At 32.4% G+C, this 22,523-nt stretch overlaps 5 protein-coding genes and 1 pseudogene across 8 annotated transcripts; 3 read left to right on the top strand and 3 right to left on the bottom strand.

The window, feature by feature from the left end:
- Nucleotides 1-817: 817 nt before the first annotated feature.
- Nucleotides 818-2,780, top strand: LOC147943348 (uncharacterized). Its single transcript, XM_087513274.1, has 6 exons — nucleotides 818-970; nucleotides 1,056-1,148; nucleotides 1,246-1,325; nucleotides 1,582-1,753; nucleotides 1,840-1,904; nucleotides 2,216-2,780. Exons 1-6 carry the CDS (start codon nucleotides 951-953, stop codon nucleotides 2,497-2,499), a joined length of 714 nt encoding a protein of 237 aa, XP_087369400.1. The 5' UTR covers nucleotides 818-950; the 3' UTR covers nucleotides 2,500-2,780.
- A 522-nt stretch (nucleotides 2,781-3,302) lies between these two features.
- Nucleotides 3,303-6,179, bottom strand: LOC104788988 (protein neprosin-like; annotated as a pseudogene). Its single transcript, XR_015558511.1, has 7 exons — nucleotides 6,032-6,179; nucleotides 5,867-5,938; nucleotides 4,501-4,647; nucleotides 4,248-4,415; nucleotides 4,081-4,138; nucleotides 3,802-3,944; nucleotides 3,303-3,674 (listed from the first exon to the last, which is right to left on the bottom strand). The product of XR_015558511.1 is annotated as a protein neprosin-like (transcript).
- Nucleotides 6,180-7,568: 1,389 nt separating this feature from the next.
- LOC104788987 (protein neprosin-like) lies at nucleotides 7,569-10,191 on the bottom strand. Of its 3 annotated transcripts, none has more exons than XR_015598472.1 (7): nucleotides 9,473-10,191; nucleotides 9,310-9,381; nucleotides 8,793-8,939; nucleotides 8,582-8,714; nucleotides 8,385-8,438; nucleotides 8,094-8,240; nucleotides 7,569-7,954 (listed from the first exon to the last, which is right to left on the bottom strand). XR_015598472.1 is itself a non-coding variant. In XM_087513270.1 (7 exons), exons 1-7 carry the CDS (start codon nucleotides 9,548-9,550, stop codon nucleotides 7,580-7,582), a joined length of 1,038 nt encoding a protein of 345 aa, XP_087369396.1. In that variant the 5' UTR covers nucleotides 9,551-9,711; the 3' UTR covers nucleotides 7,569-7,579. The 3 variants fall into 3 exon arrangements, 2 of the variants coding, with proteins under 2 accessions (XP_087369396.1, XP_087369397.1); XM_087513270.1 differs by having other exon boundaries at nucleotides 8,550-8,714; nucleotides 9,473-9,711; XM_087513271.1 differs by lacking the exons at nucleotides 8,793-8,939; nucleotides 9,310-9,381; nucleotides 9,473-10,191.
- LOC104786027 (uncharacterized) lies at nucleotides 10,017-13,344 on the top strand. The gene is made up of 9 exons (XM_010511334.3): nucleotides 10,017-11,371; nucleotides 11,498-11,649; nucleotides 11,752-11,847; nucleotides 11,939-12,001; nucleotides 12,094-12,162; nucleotides 12,264-12,366; nucleotides 12,458-12,523; nucleotides 12,668-12,756; nucleotides 12,917-13,344. The coding sequence occupies exons 1-9, from the start codon at nucleotides 11,038-11,040 to the stop codon at nucleotides 13,064-13,066; spliced, it is 1,122 nt and encodes a 373-aa protein (XP_010509636.2). The 5' UTR covers nucleotides 10,017-11,037; the 3' UTR covers nucleotides 13,067-13,344.
- Nucleotides 13,345-18,131: 4,787 nt separating this feature from the next.
- LOC104786026 (AT-hook motif nuclear-localized protein 21) lies at nucleotides 18,132-19,297 on the top strand. The gene has a single exon (XM_010511333.3). It carries the CDS (start codon nucleotides 18,369-18,371, stop codon nucleotides 19,224-19,226), a length of 858 nt encoding a protein of 285 aa, XP_010509635.1. The 5' UTR covers nucleotides 18,132-18,368; the 3' UTR covers nucleotides 19,227-19,297.
- Nucleotides 19,298-21,438: 2,141 nt separating this feature from the next.
- Nucleotides 21,439-22,188, bottom strand: LOC104786025 (auxin-responsive protein SAUR77-like). Its single transcript, XM_010511332.3, has one exon. The coding sequence runs from the start codon at nucleotides 21,851-21,853 to the stop codon at nucleotides 21,488-21,490; it is 366 nt and encodes a 121-aa protein (XP_010509634.1). The 5' UTR covers nucleotides 21,854-22,188; the 3' UTR covers nucleotides 21,439-21,487.
- Nucleotides 22,189-22,523: the final 335 nt, after the last annotated feature.

Below are 22,523 nucleotides of genomic sequence, written 5' to 3'. Positions count from 1 at the left end.
AAAGTACTGATTAATGGTCTTAGTGGATAAGAAGATATATAAAAGACTAAATCAATCATTATTAAAGCAAGCAAATATAGATCACATGCATATATAGTCCAGATGGAGTATATATTACATTTGAACGAATTGCATGCATGGTCGAGAAAGAGTACGTTAGAAATGAGACGACACCCATAAATGTCAATTAATTAATTAATAAGTAGATAGATATATATAGATTCCATATTCCAAATTAAGAAAGATGGTAGGGACAAACTTGAGTCCAAGGATTTGATGGATGGAAATGGATGATGGCATGCATACATATATTATTCTTCTTCTTTATTGGTGCGTGTGTGTTGCAAGAAAAAGGAAAAAAAAAAAAGATTAGAACAAACGCAAAAAAAAAAAAGAAGATAAGATAAGAGACTAATTAATGAATTTGACATCCATTTGGTTATTATATTGCATGTCGTTTATATATTAAGCATGCATGACTACACTTAATAGTTGATGAAAATGTTAGAACAAACGCAAAAAAAAAAAAAAAAAAAAGATTAGAGACTTACATCTGAATGAAGTAAATGGGACAAGTTTGTTTTTTTTTTTTTTTTTTTTTTTAAAAAATATATATATATATATATATATATATATATATAATGTGAATGAAACAAATATTTTGAGTTTTGGAATGTATATGATATTAAAATTTAATGAGTATATATGTATGTGTGTAGGGAAGAGATAACATATAGTTTTACAATAATTAAGCCATTTTATAAAAAGTTCGTTTAAAAATTAATAATATGTAAATGCGGATTCCAAAAAACAAATTAAGCGTCGATAGCCAAATTAAGCGTCTAGGCTGAAATCCGTCGTTGTCTATAAAATCAGAAATAAATATGTCACTGTCATTGTCAGTCTAACAAACTCTCCTCTCCTCTCCTCGACCTGAAAAAGCAAAGACCATGATGAAGAAATTCTCGTCGTAACTCTTCTTCTTTTTGATTTTACTTTCTTTTATTTTTGTTTTTTTCTTCTTTTTTTTTTTGATCTGGATCTCTGTTTTGTAGTGGTGAAGAAGGCGTGATCATGAAAACCGTTGAAGAAAAGGAAGAAAGGGAAGAGAATGTTGAAGAAGCGAAAGTGAAAGGAGACGATCTACCGTAATATTTTAGTCTGATGGTTTTTTGCTTTGTGTGTTTTTTTTTTTTGTTTCCTTTGGTGTTGTTCTTTTGATGAGAGTCGTTTCCTGTTTTCCAGTAACGAAGATGAAGAAATCGGTGAAGAAGAGTCGTTTCCCGTTTTCCTCGGCGATGGTCCATTGTCGACCCTTGAACAAGGTAAAAGCGTCTTTTTGGATCTGGATTTTGTTTTTGAAACCATGGAACAGAACATCGCTAGCTGCTTTGATCGTGTTAGAGTTTTATTTTTTTTTGGTTGCTTGATTTATTTGAGAAATTGATTTTTGGTTGTTTGATTGGTTGAGTCCTGTGTTAGAGTTTTATTTTTGGTTGCTTATTGAGTCCGTGTTAAGAGAGTTTTACTTTTGGTTGCTTCAAGCTTATGCTCTCTGTTTTTTATTTGGTTCGTTCGCAGATGTCGCTCCCGATGCAGCACTCCTCGAGAATTGTCGTCCAGCTCCCGTGCCAAGTAGGCGGACGAGGACGAGTCAGAGGCTGGATAACAAGGCAGCACCTCAAAGAGCTAAACCGAGGAGAGGAGTGAAAAAGCTTGCGGCAGCTATTCAGGCCAATGGAGAGGATCTACCGTAATTTTACTCTGATCTTTGTGTGTTTTTTTTTTTTGTTTCCTTTGGTGTTGTTCTTTTGATGAGAGTCGTTTCCCATTTTCCAGTAACAAAGTTGAACACATCGGTGGAGAAGGAGTCCTCGGTTTGTCGCCCGCTGACGCTGAACCAGGTAAAATCTGTATTTTCTTTTTGAAACCATGGAACAGAACATCTTTGATCGTGTTAGAGTTTTTTTTTTTTTTTTTTTGGTTGCTTGATTGATTGAGAAATTTATTTTTTGGTTGCTTGATTGATTAGAGTTTTATTTTTGGTTGCTTCAAGCTTGAGAGTCCGATAAGAGATTATTTTATGCTCTCTGTTTTATTCTGAGTTTTGCACCGATCCAGTTTTTTATTTGGTTGCTTATTGAGTCCGCGTTAGAGTTTTACTTTTGGTTGCTTCAAGCTTATGCTCTCTGTTTTTTATTTGGTTCGTTCGCAGATGTCGCTCCCGTGCAGCGTATTGCGGTTCAGTTCTCCGATGCAGCACTCCTCGAGAATTGTCGTCCAGCTCCCGTGCCAAGTAGGCGGACGAGTCAGAGGCTGGAAAACAAGGCAGCACATCAAAGAGCTAAAGCGAGGAGAGGAAGGAAAAAGCTTGCGGCAGCTATTCAGACCGTCATTGACTTTTCGCCCGTGTTCAAACCCGACGGCGACGGCCACGGCGACGGCGAGGCCGGAGGGGACGAGGGCAGTGAAGGCAACGGAGTAGCCTCCTCCGCATGATTTCGGCTTTCTCTCTTTAATCTTCTCTTTCCCTACATCCCAAAAAAACACTCGCTTTTTTTTTTCCATTTGGGTTTTTAACTTTTACGAACCGGTAATAAGGAATTTGATGGGATCTTTTTTTTTTTTTGGGTTTGCACTTTTAAGTAAAGTTGGGCATGCATCCAAAATGTTCGACGAAATGTAAAACCAAAAGGGTATGAGCCTGAAACACATTTCAGGAAAGAAGATTCATATCGATAGTTGCAGAAACATATTTGATGCATTCGCTTTCACCAAAACACCACCATATTATATATATACATTATTTATTATTCGTTAAAAGAAATTGGATCCGGATTTGAGCGGCGAATACGATCCACCGGACCTATCCATCCGGGTCCGTATCGTTGTGAAACGGGTCAAAGCAGGGGTGTACCCGACGGCGTGGAACAGCGTCGGTGAGGTTCGACGGGAGAGGAGGTGAGAAGGAAGCGGGGATTGAGAAGCAGCGGCATTTGAGGTGGAGAAGAAACGGTTAGCTACGCGTGAGGCCGTTGATCGGGATAGTGTTTTCGCCATTGAGACTTCCCGGCGATGATCGACGATGACGGGACTAGGGTTTAAGGTAAAAGGGGTAAAACTAATTGGGCTTGAACTTTGTTATTATTGGGCCTTATCATTTCAAACTGTATAAAGGCTCGTTTGGATGAGAGATGATGAGAAATTGAGAATTCGTTTCTACTACTGTACAGTTTGAACTTTGTTAAGAAACAAAAATAATTAGATAACTTTATTTTTATTCAGTAATTTAATAGAGTTCATCAAAAACCACATGTACCACCAGGTCCTCCAAACGCGAAGGCCAATCCGGTGGATTTAAGGTAATTTAAATATGTTACCCTATAGCAATTATAAGTACCAGCATCAAGCCTTGTGTTCTTTTTCTCAAGATACACCTTCTTGTATTTCGAATCTATAATGAAGATGTTTTTAAAATATGCCGTCTTTTTTAAATCTGTCACTGAAAAATGTCCGTTCCCCATTGGAGAACTAATTCCAGATGGAGATAAATAAATATTTCCTCCAAATGTTATTACAGAAGCCCCTTTGTTTAAGTGTGTAAATAATGTTTTGGGCCAATAACCAACCACTTCATCAAAGAATTTAAGTACCCAATTTCCACTGAAGCCATCCTAAATACATATGAAACAAAGAAATAAAAAGAAAATAAGTATTTAAGAGATCAAAATAATTGGGTGGTTTAATAATTCTTTTGAAACTAAATATTAAAAACATCGTAAAAAGGCTAAAGAATAATACCTGAATAACTTGCATTCGAAAGGTAACGCTCTTTTGACCATAGACGGATGACCCCCAGAATCTTTTTCCAAGAATGGGTTTTCGACTTACAACCACAAAGCCAGGACATTGCGTATTATAACACCCTATTTTTTGATAATGATCTCTCTACAAATAAATTTTAAAAATTAAATAAATAAATTAGTACAGTTCATTCAATTGTTTTGGTTTCTCATTTTTTTTAATCTAACCTAATTTTTGTTCTTATGTGAATCAGATTTACGATTAACTAAAAACTACTCATAGTCCAATATATTGTTAATCGTGTGACACTGTCACCATATAATCTTGGATGTACCTATAATAAATAAATAAAATCATATAGTTAAATACTCATATATGTTAAAGTCACATGATTGTGTATAAGATGCATAATCTTTAGTAAGTAAATGGTGGTATAAACTTACTGCCCAACCAGCTTGTATACTATTGACTTGACCTAGAGGTCCATTCTCTAACCATATTTGACTTTTACTGTATTGACCGTTTGTCAACATTAATAATTCATGAATACTTATTTCTGCTTCAGCTCCTCGATAGATAGTTCCATTTTGCATTGTCTCAATTGCCGCATCCTGTAAAATTTTAAAATATATGTTAGTCTTAATAACTATATAAGACTTTCTTACTCATTTCAGAAAAAAATAGAGAGAGACATACGTGTTGACCATAAAACTCGACTGAATTCAAACGAACGCTCTGTGATTCGTTTCCTTGTCTTAAAATTGCAACTGTTCCTTTTGGACAATGCTCTTGTGTGCTATATTTGTTGCTTCTTTCAATATTTCCATCTAAGTTGAATGTTTCCTGTATCAATTAGAAGTAAAAAAAGAAAGAAAGTAAGATTTTGCATAACAAATGTTTCTCGGACTAATTCTTTCATAGCTGTTTGATTGACCACAACTGTTCATTCTAATATATAAATTCAAACTGAAATATTTGTCCAAAATGTTCTGAGGAATGGTCATCTTAACTATAATAATGTATAATATTAAGAGCAACTTTGGTAGATAACCATGGTAAAAGAAAAAATAGAGAGAATGACGTTTTGGCAGAAATAGTTAGTAAATAACGTTTTTTTAGGTGGGGTAGAGGGAGGATAAAGACTAAACTAACCTCTTGAATAATAGCTTTAATAAAATAATATATTTATTTGAAAAATCTACGGCAAGAAAAAAACATGCAGCAGCTTAAAATTACATGAATTTTTCTTATAAATAGCATGTGATATTAATAAATTAGTATAATCACTTGAAGTAAATATAAATAGCATGTCATATATTTGCAAGAATGAAAAAACATGCATCAGCTTAAAATTACATGAATTATTCTTGTAAATAACATGTGATATTAATAAAATAGTATAATCACTTGAAGTAAATATAAATAGCATGATTTTTTCTTAATCTCATATGTCATGCCGCGTTGCAGAGATATCAGACCAGAGGGGAGGGGGTGATGGGGGCAAGCACCGATAAAGCCAAACCAAAAGGAATAAATTTAGATATAGAAGGAGAGATGAGTAGCGGAAGAGTGGAAAATTGGAAAATGAGATCTAATGGTAAATAGATCTATTGAAGGGGGTAGTGTAAGTAATAAAAAAGAGATCCAGTAACATACAATAAAAGTAAAGGATTTGGTGGTGGTGGTGATGGTGATTGTCGCCATTAGAGACATGAAGATGGAGAAGATGGTGAACACAGAGGAGAGAAGAAAAAGAAAATAAAATAAAAAAGATACCAGAAGAGAGCAATGTAATTTTAGATGGCATAGGAAACATAAGGACATGGCTCATAGTCATTCTATGAATTATTCTAAAAAGTATAGTCATCTATTATATATACTCTAATATTAAAACCAAAAATTGAATCATTGTAAAAATAAATTTAAAACTTTATTTTGCATGAATACTTCATACAATTTAAACATATTGAAAAAAAAAACATTTGAGTTTTTATTCGATTTTAACTGCAACAAATATAATAAGATCTAAATTACTTGATCTACCACTATTTTACTGTCTTACCTGAATCTTGTGATTTTTCAACATTGGATGTTGAAAAGCCGGTTGTTTCTATATATCAATACAATCATATTCCTATAAAATTTGTTGAAAATATAAGAGAAAGATTGTAAAAATAAAAATAATTTTTTTGAAATTAACAAACAAAAATAAATTAAGGAGTCTCACATCAATGTTGCCTTGTGCTCCTTGTGTAAAGAACATATAAACACAGATACATAGAGCTAGATGTAACGCCATTGATAAATTATTTTTTAAGTTTATCTCTAGTTATTGTCTATGATACCTTCTGGTATATATACAAATTCAGTCAACCACTTTAAACTATTGCTATATTACTACTTGTTTTATAATCTCTTGACCAAAATTAACATATGCATATTTTTTTGGTCAGAAATCAAATGTATATTTAGGGGAACATATCTAAATGGCCATACTACATCCCTTATAAGAAAAATTTACCAAAATTTTCAAAGATTTACAAAGATTTTTTGCTAAAATAATATTAAAATAACCAGAATAATCCACCAAAACTTATTTAAAATAATCATATTGATTTTTTTACCAAAACATATTTGTCACATTATTTATTTACTTCTTATGAATTTATTATTAGGGATAATAATTTAGGCTAAAATATTAAGAATTTATTTAAATGTTTTAATTTTTATTTTTATAAAGAAATTTTATTTAATTAAAAGGTGGATATGGAAACGAATACAACTAGATTTATAAATATATGTATTAGACAAGAATTCAAGCAAAAGTTAAAAGAAATAGAATTTAGAAAAGAAATACAAAATCTATCTTAAAACAAGAGAGAGGAAAATTTAATAGTATATGATATGAAATCTACTTTATTGTGTAGTTTTTTTTGGAATTTTCACCTTAAATTATTCAAATTGAGATGATTAAATAAATATTTAAGGAATAATTAAGAAAGAGGGAAAAAGTTGCGAAGTCTCGGGTTTTAGCTGGGCACACTTGAGTTGGACCAACACAGATATGTGGGACCCTCCAGCGGTGAATTTTCTCATAGCATTAAATGCATGATATGATGATTTCTGCTACTTTGTTACGTACCACGAAATCTTCCTTTCCAGCGGGAAAAATCTTCATCCAACTAGGTGTAGAAGCAATGAAATAATTAAGAAATACAAACAAACACGACATATGAAGGACTTACATGCCAATAAATTTGGCTAGGGTTTGAGCATTGCAAACAATTAACTATATGCTATTTTTATGTGTTTTCACCACAGGGCTTGTCCATGACGATCAACCAATGCTCTTAACTGCAAACAGGAAATGGTGGTGCCATTTTAGTAGGTGGTTGATCACTGAAACTGGATCCAGAATTGAGAGGCGAATAAGAGCCATCACACCTATCCATCCGCGTCTGTATTTTTGTGAAACGGGTCAAAGCAGTGATTTAAAGGATGACGTAGAATAATATTGGAGGTGAGAAGGAAGCGGGGACTTAGAAGAGGCGACATTGGAAGTGGAAAAGAAAGGATTCGTGAGCTGGTGGGTGGGGATAGAGTTTTCGTCATTGAGACTTGTGTAGTTCCTGGCGATGATTGATGATGACGTGATGAGGCTCGTTTGGATGAGATGAGGGTTTTTTATATATATAAATATGAGGCTAATTAGAAATATATATATATATATATATATATATATATATATATTAGATCACCTTTAATTTTATTTAATTCATATCTGATATTTGATATTATTTTGTTGATACATAACATATATAGAATTTCTCAAATACCACAATTTCCACCTGGTCCTCCAAATGAAAATACCAGAATCAGCGTAACTTCTTATTTTCTTATCTTCAACATAAACTCTTTTATAGTTAGAGTCTCTAACCACAATGTTTTTAAAATATGCTGTCTTTTTAAAATCTGCAACCGGAAAATGTCCATTTCCCATTAGAGTACTAATTCCATCGGGAGATAAATAAGTATTTCCTCCATAGCTTACTAGAGAAGCTCCTTTGTTTAAGTAAGTAAACAATTCTTTAGGCCAATAACCAATCACTTCATTAGATATTTGAAGTACCCAGTTTCCACTGTTGGGATCCTAATATATATGAAACAAAAATGAAAAACAAAATATACTTTAACAAGTATCCAAAAAGTCAAAATAATTGTATGGTTTGATAATTTCATTGAAACTAAATATATAAATCTTTTCGTACAAAGGCTAATTATAAATTTACCTGATTAACTTGTATGTTAAAGGTAAGGCTTGTTTCACCATATATGGATGACCCCCAAAATCCCTTTCCAAGAAAGAGTTTTTGACTTACAACCACAAAGCCAGGACATTGCGTATTGTAGCATCCTGTTTTTCGATAACCATCTCCCTGAAATGGAAAAAAAAAATATGTATAATAATATTTGTTACCTTAATAAAATAGCAAAGCTCATCAAATTGTTTTGATTTCTTCTCTTTTACTCCAAGCTAGTTATTGTTCTTATGTGAATATCATTAACTAAAAACTACTTACAGTCCAATATATTGTTAATCGTGTGACGCTGTCACCGTATAACCTTGGATGCACCTACAATTAAAAAAAAAACAGAAAAACATATAACTATGCTTATAATTTAATAACCACATGAATATTTGTGAATGCATAGTTTTTTGTAAGTAATTGGTGGTATAAACTTACCGCCCAACCAGCTTGTATACTATTGAGGTTACCTGTAGATCCATTCTCTAACCATATTTGACTTTTACTGTACTGATTGTTTTGCAACTTTAAATCGTGAATACTTATTTCTGCTTCGGCTCCTCGATGAACAGTTCCATCTATTATGGTCTTGATTATTGCAAACTATAAATTTTGTAAATATGTTAGTCTTAATAACTAAATGAGATTTAGTAGCTCTTTTCGAAAACAAAAATTATATACATGTTGACCATAATACTCGTCTGAATTCAAATGAATGCTCTGAGATTCATTTCCTTGTCTTAAAATTACAACTGTTCCTTTTGGACAATGCTCTTGTGTGTTATATTTGTTGCTTCTTTCAATATTTCCATCCAAGTTGAATGTTTCCTATATGCATCACACGGAACAAAATAAAAGTAAGGCATAACAAATGTTTCTGGAACTTCTTTTTATATTGCTAGCTGATTGATTAGCCACATCTATTCATTATAATATACAATCTAAAATTCACATATTTGTCCAATTTTTTTTTGGAATAGCCATTATATAAGAAATCTGAAAAAAACAAAATTGAAACTGAAAATTGAATCATTATAAAAAAAAGTATAATTTTATTTTGTATGAAAATACAATTTAAACATAGTTTTCAAAAATAAATAGAATATTTGAATTCTGACGCAATATAAAAATCTAATTATTTTATGGTGGAATGAAAGAATAAGAATAAGATGGAAGAATAAGAATAATATTATCTTACCTGAATCTTGTGATTTTTTAATAATGGGTGTTGAAAAGCTGGTTGTTTGTATATATCAACACAGTCATAATCCTGTAAAATTTGTTTAATTACATAACAATTGTAAAAATAAAATAAAAATCGTATAAGTAAAAACAAAGAAATAAAAGTTAAAGAGACTCACATCAATGTTTCCTTGTGCACCTTGTGTAAACAGCAGATAAACACAGAGACTGAACAATATATCTAATGCCATTGCCATTGTTAAGTTATTCTTTCTTTCTTTTTGTTTCTCTCCAACTAGTTATTCTACCCAACTTTCCAATATAAGTGGGGGTTATTGGTTTAAGATTTGAATAGAGTTTTAAAGATTTTAAATGTTATGTAAAATCTGTTGTTATTAGATCAAGATTTTGTTAAACTCTGTTAAAGTTTAGTGTTATTAGTTTGTGATTTGTAAAAAATCATTTAAAATCTTAACAAATCTGGGTTATTGGATTCAAACTTTTATTAAGTCATTAAAAGTTTTGTATTATTTAATTAAAACAAAAGAATCTAAGATTGTTAATGAGTTCAATTATTATGTTATTGGTTCATGATTTTAGACAATTTCTTTACAAAATAAAGTCATGGAAAGTATCATAAAAATGCAGGGATTGTTTGGAGGACTTTATAAGATTTTAGAAAACTAATCAACAAAACTCTATAGCAATCTATAACAATCTTTCACTTATTCATTTTTAATGATTTTGTTGAACTCTTCAAAAATCTTCATAAATCTCAAACCAATACCACCCCTAAATAAAAAAATATTAATTCTAGTCAACAAGTATTTAAGGTATTGATGTGTATACACTGGTTTTTATTATCTTTTTACCAAAAATAACATATGCAATTATGCATATATTTTTTTGGTCAACAATCAAATGTATATATAGGGAAATATGGCTAATTGTCATTTACTATGTTCCTTACAAAAATAAATTTACCAAAAATTTTAAAGATTTTCAAAGGTATTTACCAAAATAATCCACCAAAACTTATTAAAATAAATACATTGTTTTTTATTTTCTAAAACATATGTGTCACATTATGTATTTACTTCTTATGCATTTCTTATTAGAGTTAGGCTAAAAATAATCTTTAAAAAATATTTTAATGAAGAAATAAAATTAAAATGTAAATATGGATACTAAAATTACATCCAGATTTCAATATATTCAAAAATAATTTTTAAAAACGTTTATAGAAATTGGATTTAAAAAAATAATTTTTAAAAACGTCTTTATTGTGAATTTATTTTCCTGGATTTCATCTTCTTAAAATTATTAAAACTATAGTCATTTTATTTAATTAAAGATATCAAAAATAAATGAAACTAATAATGAGACGAGACGACGACAGTTACCTCCGTTAGGCACAGATTCTGATCCCGCCAATGTTATCTCCAAGTGTCAAATACTGAATGGTTACATAGATATGCTTCATCTAATCCCATATTCTCTCAACCGTACGATATAAATCCAACGGACAAGAAAAAACCTTATCTCTCCAGCTTTTACATTCAAAGAACCCAAAATAAACGAAGCACACAGAGCACACAGAGAGAAGAAGAAGAAGAAGAAGAAGAAAAAAGCAAATGAAGAAGACGAAGCACACTTATATATCTTCACCAGTCAGAGATCACGACTAAAGTTTTTTTTTTTTTTTATAAAAGTTTCCGATTAGCTCGACGACGAAGAAGAAGCAATGGAGCTTCCGTTACTCTCTTACGCTACATCCCCGTCGTTTTCGCGGACAGGCTTATTATTATGCTGTTCTTCAACTAGCGTATGTGACTTCCCGGAGAGAAGTCGGAGTTTGAGAATGAGATTTAACGGTGGAGGGAAGCCTCGAAGCGTTACAGCTTCCGCCGAACAAAGCAGCGAAGGGATTGAGAAAACAGACGGCGTCGGTGGAACAACATTCTCCGGTTCTACTATGGAGGTGACAACACTTGATCGCGGCTTTGCTAATTCCACCACCGTTGATTTCCCGATTTGGGACAAAATCGGCGCCGTCATTAGACTTACGTACGGAATCGGTGAGTAGAGAGATTTGCAAATCCGAAACCTTTAAGTTACAAAACTGTTCTGTTTCACCTTTAGGCTCTCTAATGAATTGTATGAAATTTCGAAATATTGTTTTTGGATTGAAATATGAAAATTAGGAATATATGGAGCAATGGCTGTAGCAGGAAGATTCATATGTTCTGTGACTGGAATTGACTCATCTGGTGGGTTTGATATTTCTATTGATGCACTTCTTGCTGGACTTGGTTATGCAACACCACCAACCATGGCTCTTCTCTTCATACTTGATGTAAGCTAAAGCTATTATAATAACCTCTTCTTGTATCATCTTTTGATACGTCTATTGTTGTTAGAATTGGTTTTAGATGGATTCTATTTTCTCTGGTCTCAGGATGAAGTTGTGAAGCTATCACCGCACGCTAGGGCCATCAGAGATGTTGAGGATGCTGAGCTTAGAAACTTTTTCTTCGGAATGTCGCCATGGCAGGTGAAAACTATAGCTATTTTCTTGGTTTATCGAAATCTTTGATATTGAAGTCTTGGTTTTGAGGTTTTCAATCTCTGGTTGTTTTCTTCAGTTTATACTCATTGTTGCTGCCAGTTCGATAGGAGAAGAGCTCTTTTACCGTGTTGCTGTACAGGTATGGTTTCATTAGAACTTAGCCAAGTAGAACTATATCATTGACCACTTTGATTGAGTTATTACTGATTGATTGTCTGATTCTCATGATAGGGTGCTCTGTCTGATATATTCTTGAAAGGAACGCAATTGATGTCAGATTCTAGAGGCATGGCATCTCTGGTAGTTAAAATCTCTCCTTTACATTATTTTTCTATCGAGATTACAATATATCTTCATGGAGTTCATATATGTTGTTTGTTAATTGTTATTATTACTTCTAGACTGGAGTGTTTCCTCCATTTGTGCCATTTGCTCAAGCATTTGCAGCTGTAATCACCGCGACTCTCACTGGCTCTCTCTACTTTTTTGCTGCTTCTCCAAAAGGTTAGGATTTTGGTCATGTCTTGATCTTGTTATAGTTATCTAGTTTCTTAGTTGATTCAGTTCTTTCTCATTTCTCGTTTTCGTTTTTCAGACCCTACATACATTGTTGCCCCGGTTTTAAGGTCACGCCGAGATGATTTTAAGAAGCTTTTGTCAGGTACTCGTTCTCTTGTTCTGATCATGCATGTTGTTGTGAGAAAGATTTTGCTCGGAGAACATGAAAATGTTAACCGGTTTGGTTTTCATATTAATTTGATCCGCTGGTTATGACATATATGTTTTGTGTCATTGCTTTGAGCAGCTTGGTACGAGAAGAGACAGATGAAGAAGATATACTCTCCCCTCCTCGAAGGACTCTTAGCCCTCTACCTCGGTATCGAATGGGTTCAGGTAACATCTCCGTACCGTTTTTTTGTTTTGCTTCAGTTTGGTATGCAATAATTCTGGTTCCAGTTGGTAGAGCTATACGATTTTTTTTGTTGTTAAAAACCAAACCGGTTGATTAACTAATTATCTGGTTCTGATATATTATTTTTTTTCAAATTTCAAGACGGATAATATTCTAGCACCGATGATGACGCATGGTATATACTCGGGGGTCGTATTAGGACATGGGCTATGGAAAATTCACGATCACCGGAGAAGATTACGTCGGAGAGTCGAACGGATCAGATCGGAGGCTACTGATAAGTTGATTTAAATCAACTCTAGATTTTAATTGGTTGGGGGTGGATTTGTGTGTATTTTTTTGGTATGGGGTCGTATAGTGATTAGGAAAATTAGCTAGGACCTCTTCCAATTAATTAGAGACCTTCATACAGTAGAAACTTACATACTATAGGTGTACTGTGTACATACATAATAATATCCCTATATATATATTATACTTGAGAAGTAACTTCTTTATTTCTTTTTTTTGCTTGCAACCTTTTATGATCAGTACCAATATATACAAAAGTTTGAGCATTATTGGCCAAAGTTTGATTGAGTTATTACTGAATAATTGTCTGATTCTCATGATAGTTATTACAATAAGGTTTGCTCAGTACCAAGGTCAGAGTTTGCTTATGTAGACTTTGTAGTCTACACGTTGTGCTCTTGGGCAGTTGGGCCTGCATCTCTAGGTATTGCTTTGTGCTCTTGCATGGCCAGTGCCTTCATTTTCATTTGCTTCCATCCAAACTCAATTTGAACTTAACTAATACAACACCTAAATTTTTTTGAAACTTAAAATCAAGTTAAAAACCGAAGCTATAATAAATCATCTACATTATACTAAAATTTCTTTTGTATACTATTCATAATATGAAAAAAAAAACTCTGAACTCAAACTGGAACTATAATCATAGATTGAACATTATTATGAACATCATTAGCAATTAACAATAAAATAAAATTTTCTAATATAGTTGATATTTTAAAAGCTACATAATATTTAATTTATGCATGGCGCAAGACATCATCTAATTATACGTAACATATAAAACTTAAACTTTCTTTTTTAAGGAAAAAAATTCGTTAGACATAAACATGAATTTTATTATTCAAATATTAGAGAGCTTGTGTGTTTATGTGTAAGGAAAAATATGTTCGAATTGATAGGACAATTACTAGTATCCAAAACATTTTGCTGGTATTCGAAACAGAGTTTCCAGAACCCAAACAAGAATAGTTGGCAAGGACAAATTAAAAAATAATACTAGCAAGGTGGTGAATTCGATTTGCTCTTGCTATTTTTGTTTTTCTAAAATACATTACTTAGTGTACCTCTAATCACGAATTTGGTATCCGAACTCCAAAGTTTGGTCCAAAACTCTAATTAAGTAATAAACCAATAATGGACAGAAGAAGGATAAATTAAATAATTATGTCTTCTTTTTTCTTGGGTCAACTGATTATGTCTTCTTAATAATTGAAAACTAATCTTAACAGAGAATAAATTAATTAAAAGCTAATCTTAATTAATTTTCAGAAAACGACAAATGAAAGCGAGTAGTCGGTAGAATCATGTGGAGGAGCAAACCTTATTGTATTGGTATATTATTTTATTCCTTCATGTCCAGATTATATCATTTAACTTGAATGATTCTAAACACCAACTATTATATTGCTCGTAGTCGTAACGAACAAAATTAAAAACAAAAGATAAATGTTTAACTCACACCAATTTTTACCATTTTAAAAAATTTGAAGTTATGATAAATAAACCATATTAAAACTCTCGTGATTATATATGAAAGCTTTTTTATAATTTTAAAACAGTGATTTATGTGACCGTACAAACTTTTCAAAGACACACATTCTTTTTTTATATTGCACATTAAATTTAACTTAGTATGTTTCACTTGTATTTTTTTTCAAGTTGAAAGTACGCTGACAAAAAAAGTCATTTACAAATTACAATGCATTCATAATTAGTATAGCTAGTAACAACAATAACGAGAATATCTCATTATCGTTGTCTGTCTAGTCTTTAGAAACACATCAGTTTTATTTATATGTACAAAATCTTGAGCTGGGTTATACATAAAATCAGGAGAAGATTCCAAAAATGTTGGCATGATAATTAAGATGCTTGCGTCCGTGGAATTTATTAAACTAATGACTATTCACATTACGGTCTTATTCTAAATTTCTCTAATTAAACATCAGACCAATCTATAGAGAAACTAACGCATATTCTAGTAAGATAAATTATTTAATGGTCTCAAACCTGCTGCAAACACATATACATATACACGCAAACGGATATGCATGCATATGGATATCAATCCGCGATATATCCTTATATTGGTTGATCGAGATTATTGATTACTTTTTACATGACACCCTTGAGTGGTCACTAACGTAGTGAGGTTATCTCAAATTTCGCAATTATTTACATTTCAATCGAAATTATAACAAAAAGAAGAGAGGAGAAAAAAGAACATTTGGTCAGATAACACACTTGCAACTTCGCTTAAAGTTCGGTGGTGGCCATATGTTTTGGTGTTGCGAAGTTGGCCACCATCAAATTACTTAATTCATAATATATGTGATCGGCATGTATACTGTAATTATACTGTCTGTCGCAAGACCAAAACAAAGCACTTCCAGACTGTTCTATTATCAAAAGAAAATTATAATATGGTAGTTCTTAAAAAATTAATTAACTCCCAAAGTCCAATGCAATTAGTTATCTCTTGTATTGGATTAGCGATTGGTGGAATCATATAAGATTATAAAACTAGTTGATCATTATTAAATATAAGTTGAGTAGAATTTATAATTTTATAACTAATGGACGGCTTCTTGATTTATTATTAAAATGGCTCCGCTGATTAATCGATAAACCATACATTTGCACAAGAAGCCGTCACACGTTGTCCGCCGTTGCTGAGTCTATCCCTTTCCATATAACTACTCCATTTTTTCTTAAATAAATATTCGTCGTATAAACTATTGCGTTGTGCCTTTCATAATTTATTATATTGCTAAACGATCCTATTACCAAAGAACATAAAACAATATGATTTCATCTCTATTAAAATTACAGTATTTAGACCTTTTTGTTCATCTAATGATATAGTTGCAACTGGAACTCGGAGTCTTACTTGTCTTAGGTGTTCACTATGTGATGGTGAACTATAAATAAATAGATGTACTTTCGGACAGTCTTGTGGTCGACTGTACGCCTTTTGGTCTTTAAGTCGGTTTGTTAATTCGAGAAACTTAGAAGATTTGTCAATTGATTTAAAAAATCACCACGAGTTACTTTGTTTATATGTTTTATTTTTGTTGCACCGTTATTTTCAATCTCCATTTAACATATGATATGTACATGAATTATACACATTCAGTCATTCACTAACCTTCTTATGAAAACGTTAGCTAATCTTCTTATGAAAAAAAACTTCAAAAAAACATTATAGTAGTTAACTTGACATAATAGGTGAAAAGAAACTAAGTTAGCTTATATGGTTTTAAGTTTTTAAAAAACATTTTTTTTTTTTTTTTTGTATTCGAACAACTTAACCAAAATAAAATAAATAGTAGGCGTAGATAGCAGTTGATTTTCTCAGTTCAAACTGATATTTTCGTCGTTTTGACAAATTGAAAGGTTATTCAGATTAAGTTGCTGTGAGTTGCAAAATACATGCCCAAGTTATCGTTTCGGGTATATTATTTTTGAAGAAACAGTAGTTATATAGACTTCTTCTTGTTCGTGTGAGATCTTTATACAGTAATATAGACTATATATAGAGAGTTTCTTCATTTAAAATTTGGTAATCTTCTTCATGTAAACACAATAAACATAGTCGATCAGATATGTAACTATACTAACTATCTAAATATTTTTAACAAAGAAGCTTGAAATAATCTTTTTTTTTTTTTTAATGTGTATTAGTTGACGAAGATATCAGAACTCATCAGCGCGTGGACCAACGCGACACTACTGCGCATCCGTCACTTGTCCGCATGGATCTCCGCGTTTTCTCCCGTTTGTTTAATGTGTTCTCATGTTTATTGTAATTAATTAATAATTAGTAAAGAACTTCAAGTTGTTAAGTTGTTAACCATAGTTTATCGTTGACAAAGAAAAAACAAAAAAAACCATAGTTAATTGGTCAACTTGGTTAACCAACTATAGTTAACGATCGAGTTTTTTTTTTTTGTCTTCTAGCTTACATTCGAGCCAACTTCATCCACTTCGTATTTGATGCTGCAAATGAAATGATCTACCAAAATTAGTAAAATACAAATTTTTCTATGAATGACAACAAGGACTTAGAAGTTTGAATGAAGACATACAAATGAAATGATATTGATCGTAGAGATGAGTCAAAAGACTCAAAACTATAACTCATGAATGTTGGTATCTAAGAATTTTCAGGAACAAACATCGAACCTATTTTGATCCACAACAAGTAGTGAACTTGATATATCTATTGATAAGGGTTACAAGGTTAACATCATATCTCTTCTAGACTTCTACCATAAACTGGGACTCCACCAACTTTCTGGTCGGGTAACCCAATTACTCCAACCCTAATGAAATAAAATCTATCAATACTCTCTTCGTTTTATGGAGGGAGATATCCTGAAAATTTTAGAAAAAGAATCACCAGTTGCATATATCATTTCAATAACGTCGCCTCTTAATTATTGAGTTTCTGAAGAGAATCTAACATTCACCAGGCTTATTACATTTGTTTCTAAATATCTCTATTAGGATCATTTCAAGATCTTTTTACTTGAGCGTACTTTATTTGTATAAACCTTATGTAGTAACTATTTGCATATGTTTTTAGTAGTTTTGTACAAGCTAAATGAAAAAAAAAATATTTTTAGCCTTTGGAAAAACCCATTCTAGCTAGCCTTTGGTTCAATAGAATGTCCTGATTATAACTAAGAAGTCTCAGTTTTAAATATTGGGAATTCGATTGGTGACATTATACATATATAAAACAGTGATGGGATGAAAAAAAATACAAGATATCGGTTTATAGAATCATATGAACGATAAAAATATATTTCCACATTCTTGGGATCATATTGTGTCGTCCATTGCTTTATTCTGCGAGAAGACATGATAAACAATGTTAGCTTCTTCGATAATATATACATTTAACGAAATCTTAGAACCACAATAACGTCTTTATACATACTCGACAATATATATTATAAAACTTATGAGCAACTTCATCTCGAATTTGACATATAATAATACATTAGTACACAGAGAATAAAACCTTATAATAATAATAATAATTGTCTCTTGGGGCCATTGGGTATAGAGAGAAGACTTAGTCTTCTTCTTCATCTTTCTCTACTTGATACATTTTACATATTTCATTTCTCAGGTTTCTATATATTTTCTTCTCCACTTTTTATAATTTATCCGCTTGTCTGCTATCTCTTACATTAAATCTAAACCTAAATCATTAAAATCTCCAATCTCGTTTTTAATATACTTTTCTTTTTCGTCAATTTTTTTCTTTTCTTTTCTGTTTGATGTTGGCATGGCTGGTCTCGATCTAGGCACAGGTTCTCGTTACGTTCACAACGTCGATGGCGGAGGCAGCGGCCAGTTCAATACCGAAAATCACCACGAAGATAACGGTGGCGCCGGAGGAAACCACCACCATCACCATCATAATCTTAATCATCATCAAGGTTTAGATTTGATAGCTTCTAATGACAACTCTGGACTAGGAGGCGGTGGAGGAGGAGGGAGCGGTGACCTCGTCATGCGGAGGCCACGTGGCCGTCCGGCTGGATCGAAGAACAAACCGAAGCCACCGGTGATCGTCACGCGCGAGAGCGCAAACACTCTTAGGGCTCACATTCTTGAAGTTGGAAGTGGCTGCGATGTTTTCGAGTGTATCTCCACTTATGCCCGCCGGAGACAGCGCGGGGTTTGTGTTTTGTCCGGCACTGGAACCGTCACTAACGTCAGCATCCGTCAGCCCACGGCGGCTGGAGCTGTTGTGACTCTGCGTGGTACTTTTGAGATCCTTTCTCTCTCCGGATCTTTTCTCCCACCGCCTGCTCCTCCAGGGGCGACCAGCTTGACGATATTCCTCGCCGGAGCTCAGGGACAGGTCGTCGGAGGTAACGTAGTTGGTGAGTTGATGGCGGCAGGGCCGGTGATGGTCATGGCGGCGTCTTTTACTAACGTGGCTTACGAAAGGTTGCCTTTGGACGAGCATGAAGAGCACTTGCAGGTTCAAAGCGGCGGCGGAGGAGGGAATATGTACTCGGAAGCCACCGGCGGAGGCGGAGGGTTGCCATTCTTTAATTTGCCTATGAGTATGCCTCAGATGGGAGTTGAAAGTTGGCCGGGGAATTCCGCCGGCGCCGGTAGGGCTCCGTTTTAGCAAATGTTTAATTAAGAAACATTTTTATGACTTTATGATTTAAGAATTTTTATGAAATTGATTTTTCAACCTTTTTTTCTCCTCTCGAAAATTTATGAAATTATGATTTAAGAAAGCAACCATTAATATTATTCATGTGTTGACCCTCTTAGTGCATGATTTTTACTTAGGCTATTGATATTTATCTTTTGAATTTCTCAAATCTTATTCGATCGGTTGATAAATATAATAAGGGTAGTGTTATCAAATTAACCCACGTATAAAGCTTTGCATTATAAGAGATGAATAAGATGGCGAGTACATTTCTCTCGTAATTTAAATGGGTTTAATAAGTTAAAACTTTAATCATTTCTTTTTACAAATACAATTTTAATAAAGAGAATATATATGAGATACTTGGATGCAAATGGGTTTTTTATATAAAAATCACAATACTGGAGAAGTTCTTGTTTTGTTCTGTTAAACAATAATCATTAATCATATTGCTCACTAGGGTAGACACATGGATGAATAAGGTCTCTTTTTCAAATTTTGAGGTTATCATGTTATAAAATAAATACATGACGGGAAATTATAGTAAACGACAAAAAAAACAAATTAAAGTAATAGCGGTAACATACAATGGGAAAGTGCAAGTGTAGTGCTAATTAATAAATTAAACTAGAATATAATCCGTGCTATAGCACGGGTTAAAATTTTTTCATTTTGTTTATTTGGTAATTTTTAATTAAAACATTATATATGTGATTATTTTATTTGTTTTAAAAGGTTTTTAATTAATAAATTAAATCTGTTAATTTGACCAATTCATTGCCAATCATGCCCTTAATTGCCCAACCCATTTGATGCTAAGCTGTCACACACGCAATTATATAAAGTAAAGTAGCCGAGATTAATGTTCATATCGACTAACAATCATTATTTTATTTTTGTCCAATAACGATAATATTGCTTATAGCTTTGAGTAGGGTTATGGATTCTAAACATAAAATATTGCTCATTCGCTGTGAACTAAACAGTAAAAATATGGTTCTTAATTATTTACTTTACGTGGTGTTTTTATATCTAATATATTATAAACTTTAGCTTGTAATTTCATCGATTTCGAAGGGTAACATTATGCAAATTCGAATCTGAAATGAAAGTAAAATTGTCAACTAATATTTTTCTTCAGTGAAAAGAAATATACAATTGTTTAGAACTTCATAATGGGATTATATATCTTGTCATCTTTAAGTTATTGATTAGTTTTAAGTATTTCAACCATGAACTTGTCTATCGTGGTCAATACTCAATACTAAAGACAATTCAATCCAAAATCTTATCAAATTAATAATGTAATTAAAAATATAAAACCATTAACCATACATCATTAGAGAAGTACATCACTACTGCTTTTTGTGAGAGGTGGCGTAATATACAATAGTTATCTTTTTCAACAATATATTAAAGTTATCTAAATGTTAAAGTGTTGATAAAAATATTTCAGCTGTGGGTAAAGAAGAGACAACGATGATTTTGACCAAAGTACCACGGATCATTCTTTTAGTTTCATTGGATTTTGTATCTAACTAACTTTTACAACAAAAAAAAAAATTATTAAGAACATGATCATGTTCTATAAGAAGCTAATAAAAGTTTCTTTATATAAAGTTTCATAAAGGTGCAAAAGATTACTTGCTAATTATAGTTTGATATACATAATAATTATTAGTAAAACATAAAACAAACTATCACATCCAAATGTTTGACCGCTAAATTTTTTTGGTTATTTGAATATTGCAAATGCTTATATTGGTTATATCCTTTATTAACAATGTTAGATTGCCACAGTACCACTGTACCATTGTACTACTTACCAAAGTGTTTTTATTAGTTTTCAAGTTCATTATTTTTGAAAGCAAAGTAAAAGTTGTAAACTCGTTTTTTTTCCCTCGTAATAATACTATAGAGTATTTTAGTTGTTGAAACAAAACTTGGAATATAAAAGAGAACATAATTTGTTGGTTCTTTTTTTTTTTTTGTTAAAGTTTGTTGGTTCTTCTCGCTTATCTAATTTCAAAACTAATATAAAGGACCAACTCAAAGGCCCACGTATGTCGCATATCAAATACTTAAGATAAAACTAATGCGCCTTCTCGTGATAGCCCAAATAAATCTAGCCGACAATTGCTCGCAAATTTTTTTTGTTCTTTTATGAATGGCTTATACCTTCACTAAAAAGTCTTTGTTATATTATTCCACGTTAATCAATTTTTTACCTAACAATCTTGAGCATAAAAATCAATTATCTCGACAACATCCAAATCAGAAAACGTAGAGGCGTCGTTCCGAAGAAGCCACAACAAGTGCTCAAACAAGATCGAGTCGACATGATCAAGCCACACCACTCTACCAGTCCTGTTTAACCGGTTCTTTGCACGATCCTTAGCCGAACCTATCAAGACTCTAAACGGGTATTCTTCGAGTACGTACGGTTCGACCATGAACTCTTTCTTCTCCTTCCCTACCACCACCCTTATGACCGGATCTTCCATATTGTCGGTGAGGTTCCGGTATGCAAACCGCCTCGAGTCTGCTGAGGAGAGACGACGGAGTTTCATCACAGGAGAAATCAAACAACGCATTTGAGAGAAGAAGTAAATAGATAATTCAATAAGAAAAATATATTAAGAGTTTATAAACATCCAAAAAAACACAAATGAATGGTTTTGGATTAAACGCGGTTTGATTTATGTAAAGCCCGTGTGTAAAGCTTACGGATGACAGATTTTTCACGCCAAGATTTGCTACGTGGCAAGCTGTGGTTGGTTGATATTGTTGCGATGTTATATGTCAAGAGTTCGATGGCCGACCCACCGGCTAAACTGTCTTTCTCCGTCAACTTGTTTTTAGACAGAGACCGATTTCACTTGTACATATATGAAAATTTTCAAGAAAAATTCATTTTCAAACTAACGTTTAGACATATACGCAAACTTTGCATTTATATCATTACCAAAGAAAGAAAGTTGTTATTTATGTTACCGAATATCTTTATTTGTTATGGCTAATGAATATGTTCTCTTTATCAAGTATACTAGTATATATTACGAATATTTTTCTTTTTGAATGTAATGTTAAATCTAATTCAAACTAAAATATCGTTTTTACATTCGACATTTGTCCGAAAGATCAAATAGTGTGGACTGTGAATATCGAGATTTTGTATTTTACATTCGACATTTGTCCGAAAGGTCAAAAAGTATGGATTGTGAATATTGATTTATAAAAAATCGATATTCATATCTACAAAAC

Source organism: Camelina sativa, chromosome 5, assembly GCF_030686135.1.
Source record: "Camelina sativa cultivar CO46 ecotype springtype chromosome 5, ASM3068613v1".
Lineage (NCBI taxonomy): Eukaryota > Viridiplantae > Streptophyta > Magnoliopsida > Brassicales > Brassicaceae > Camelina > Camelina sativa.
Note: the sequence above shows the minus strand (reverse complement) of the source record. Positions and strands in the feature narration are given on the sequence as shown.

Bases quoted from the DNA above. Each gene is read 5' to 3' on its own strand.
- LOC104786027 (XM_010511334.3), top strand. From the start codon at position 11,038: ATGGAGCTTCCGTTACTCTCTTACGCTACATCCCCGTCGTTTTCGCGG. The intron at 11,650-11,751 runs GTAAGCTAAAGC...CTCTGGTCTCAG, and splicing joins CTCTTCTCTTCATACTTGAT to GATGAAGTTGTGAAGCTATC. The intron at 12,367-12,457 runs GTTAGGATTTTG...TTCGTTTTTCAG, and splicing joins TTTTGCTGCTTCTCCAAAAG to ACCCTACATACATTGTTGCC.
- LOC147943348 (XM_087513274.1), top strand. From the start codon at position 951: ATGATGAAGAAATTCTCGTC. The intron at 971-1,055 runs GTAACTCTTCTT...TCTGTTTTGTAG, and splicing joins ATGATGAAGAAATTCTCGTC to TGGTGAAGAAGGCGTGATCA. The intron at 1,149-1,245 runs GTAATATTTTAG...CCTGTTTTCCAG, and splicing joins GTGAAAGGAGACGATCTACC to TAACGAAGATGAAGAAATCG.
- LOC104786025 (XM_010511332.3), bottom strand. From the start codon at position 21,853: ATGCGTTGTTTGATTTCTCCTGTGATGAAACTCCGTCGTCTCTCCTCA.
- LOC104786026 (XM_010511333.3), top strand. From the start codon at position 18,369: ATGGCTGGTCTCGATCTAGGCACAGGTTCTCGTTACGTTCACAACGTC.
- LOC104788987 (XM_087513270.1), bottom strand. From the start codon at position 9,550: ATGGCAATGGCATTAGATATATTGTTCAGTCTCTGTGTTTATCTGCTG. The intron at 8,940-9,309 runs GTAAGATAATAT...TGATGCATATAG, and splicing joins TAAAAAATCACAAGATTCAG to GAAACATTCAACTTGGATGG. The intron at 8,241-8,384 runs GTAAGTAGTTTT...TTTCCATTTCAG, and splicing joins GATTAACAATATATTGGACT to GGAGATGGTTATCGAAAAAC.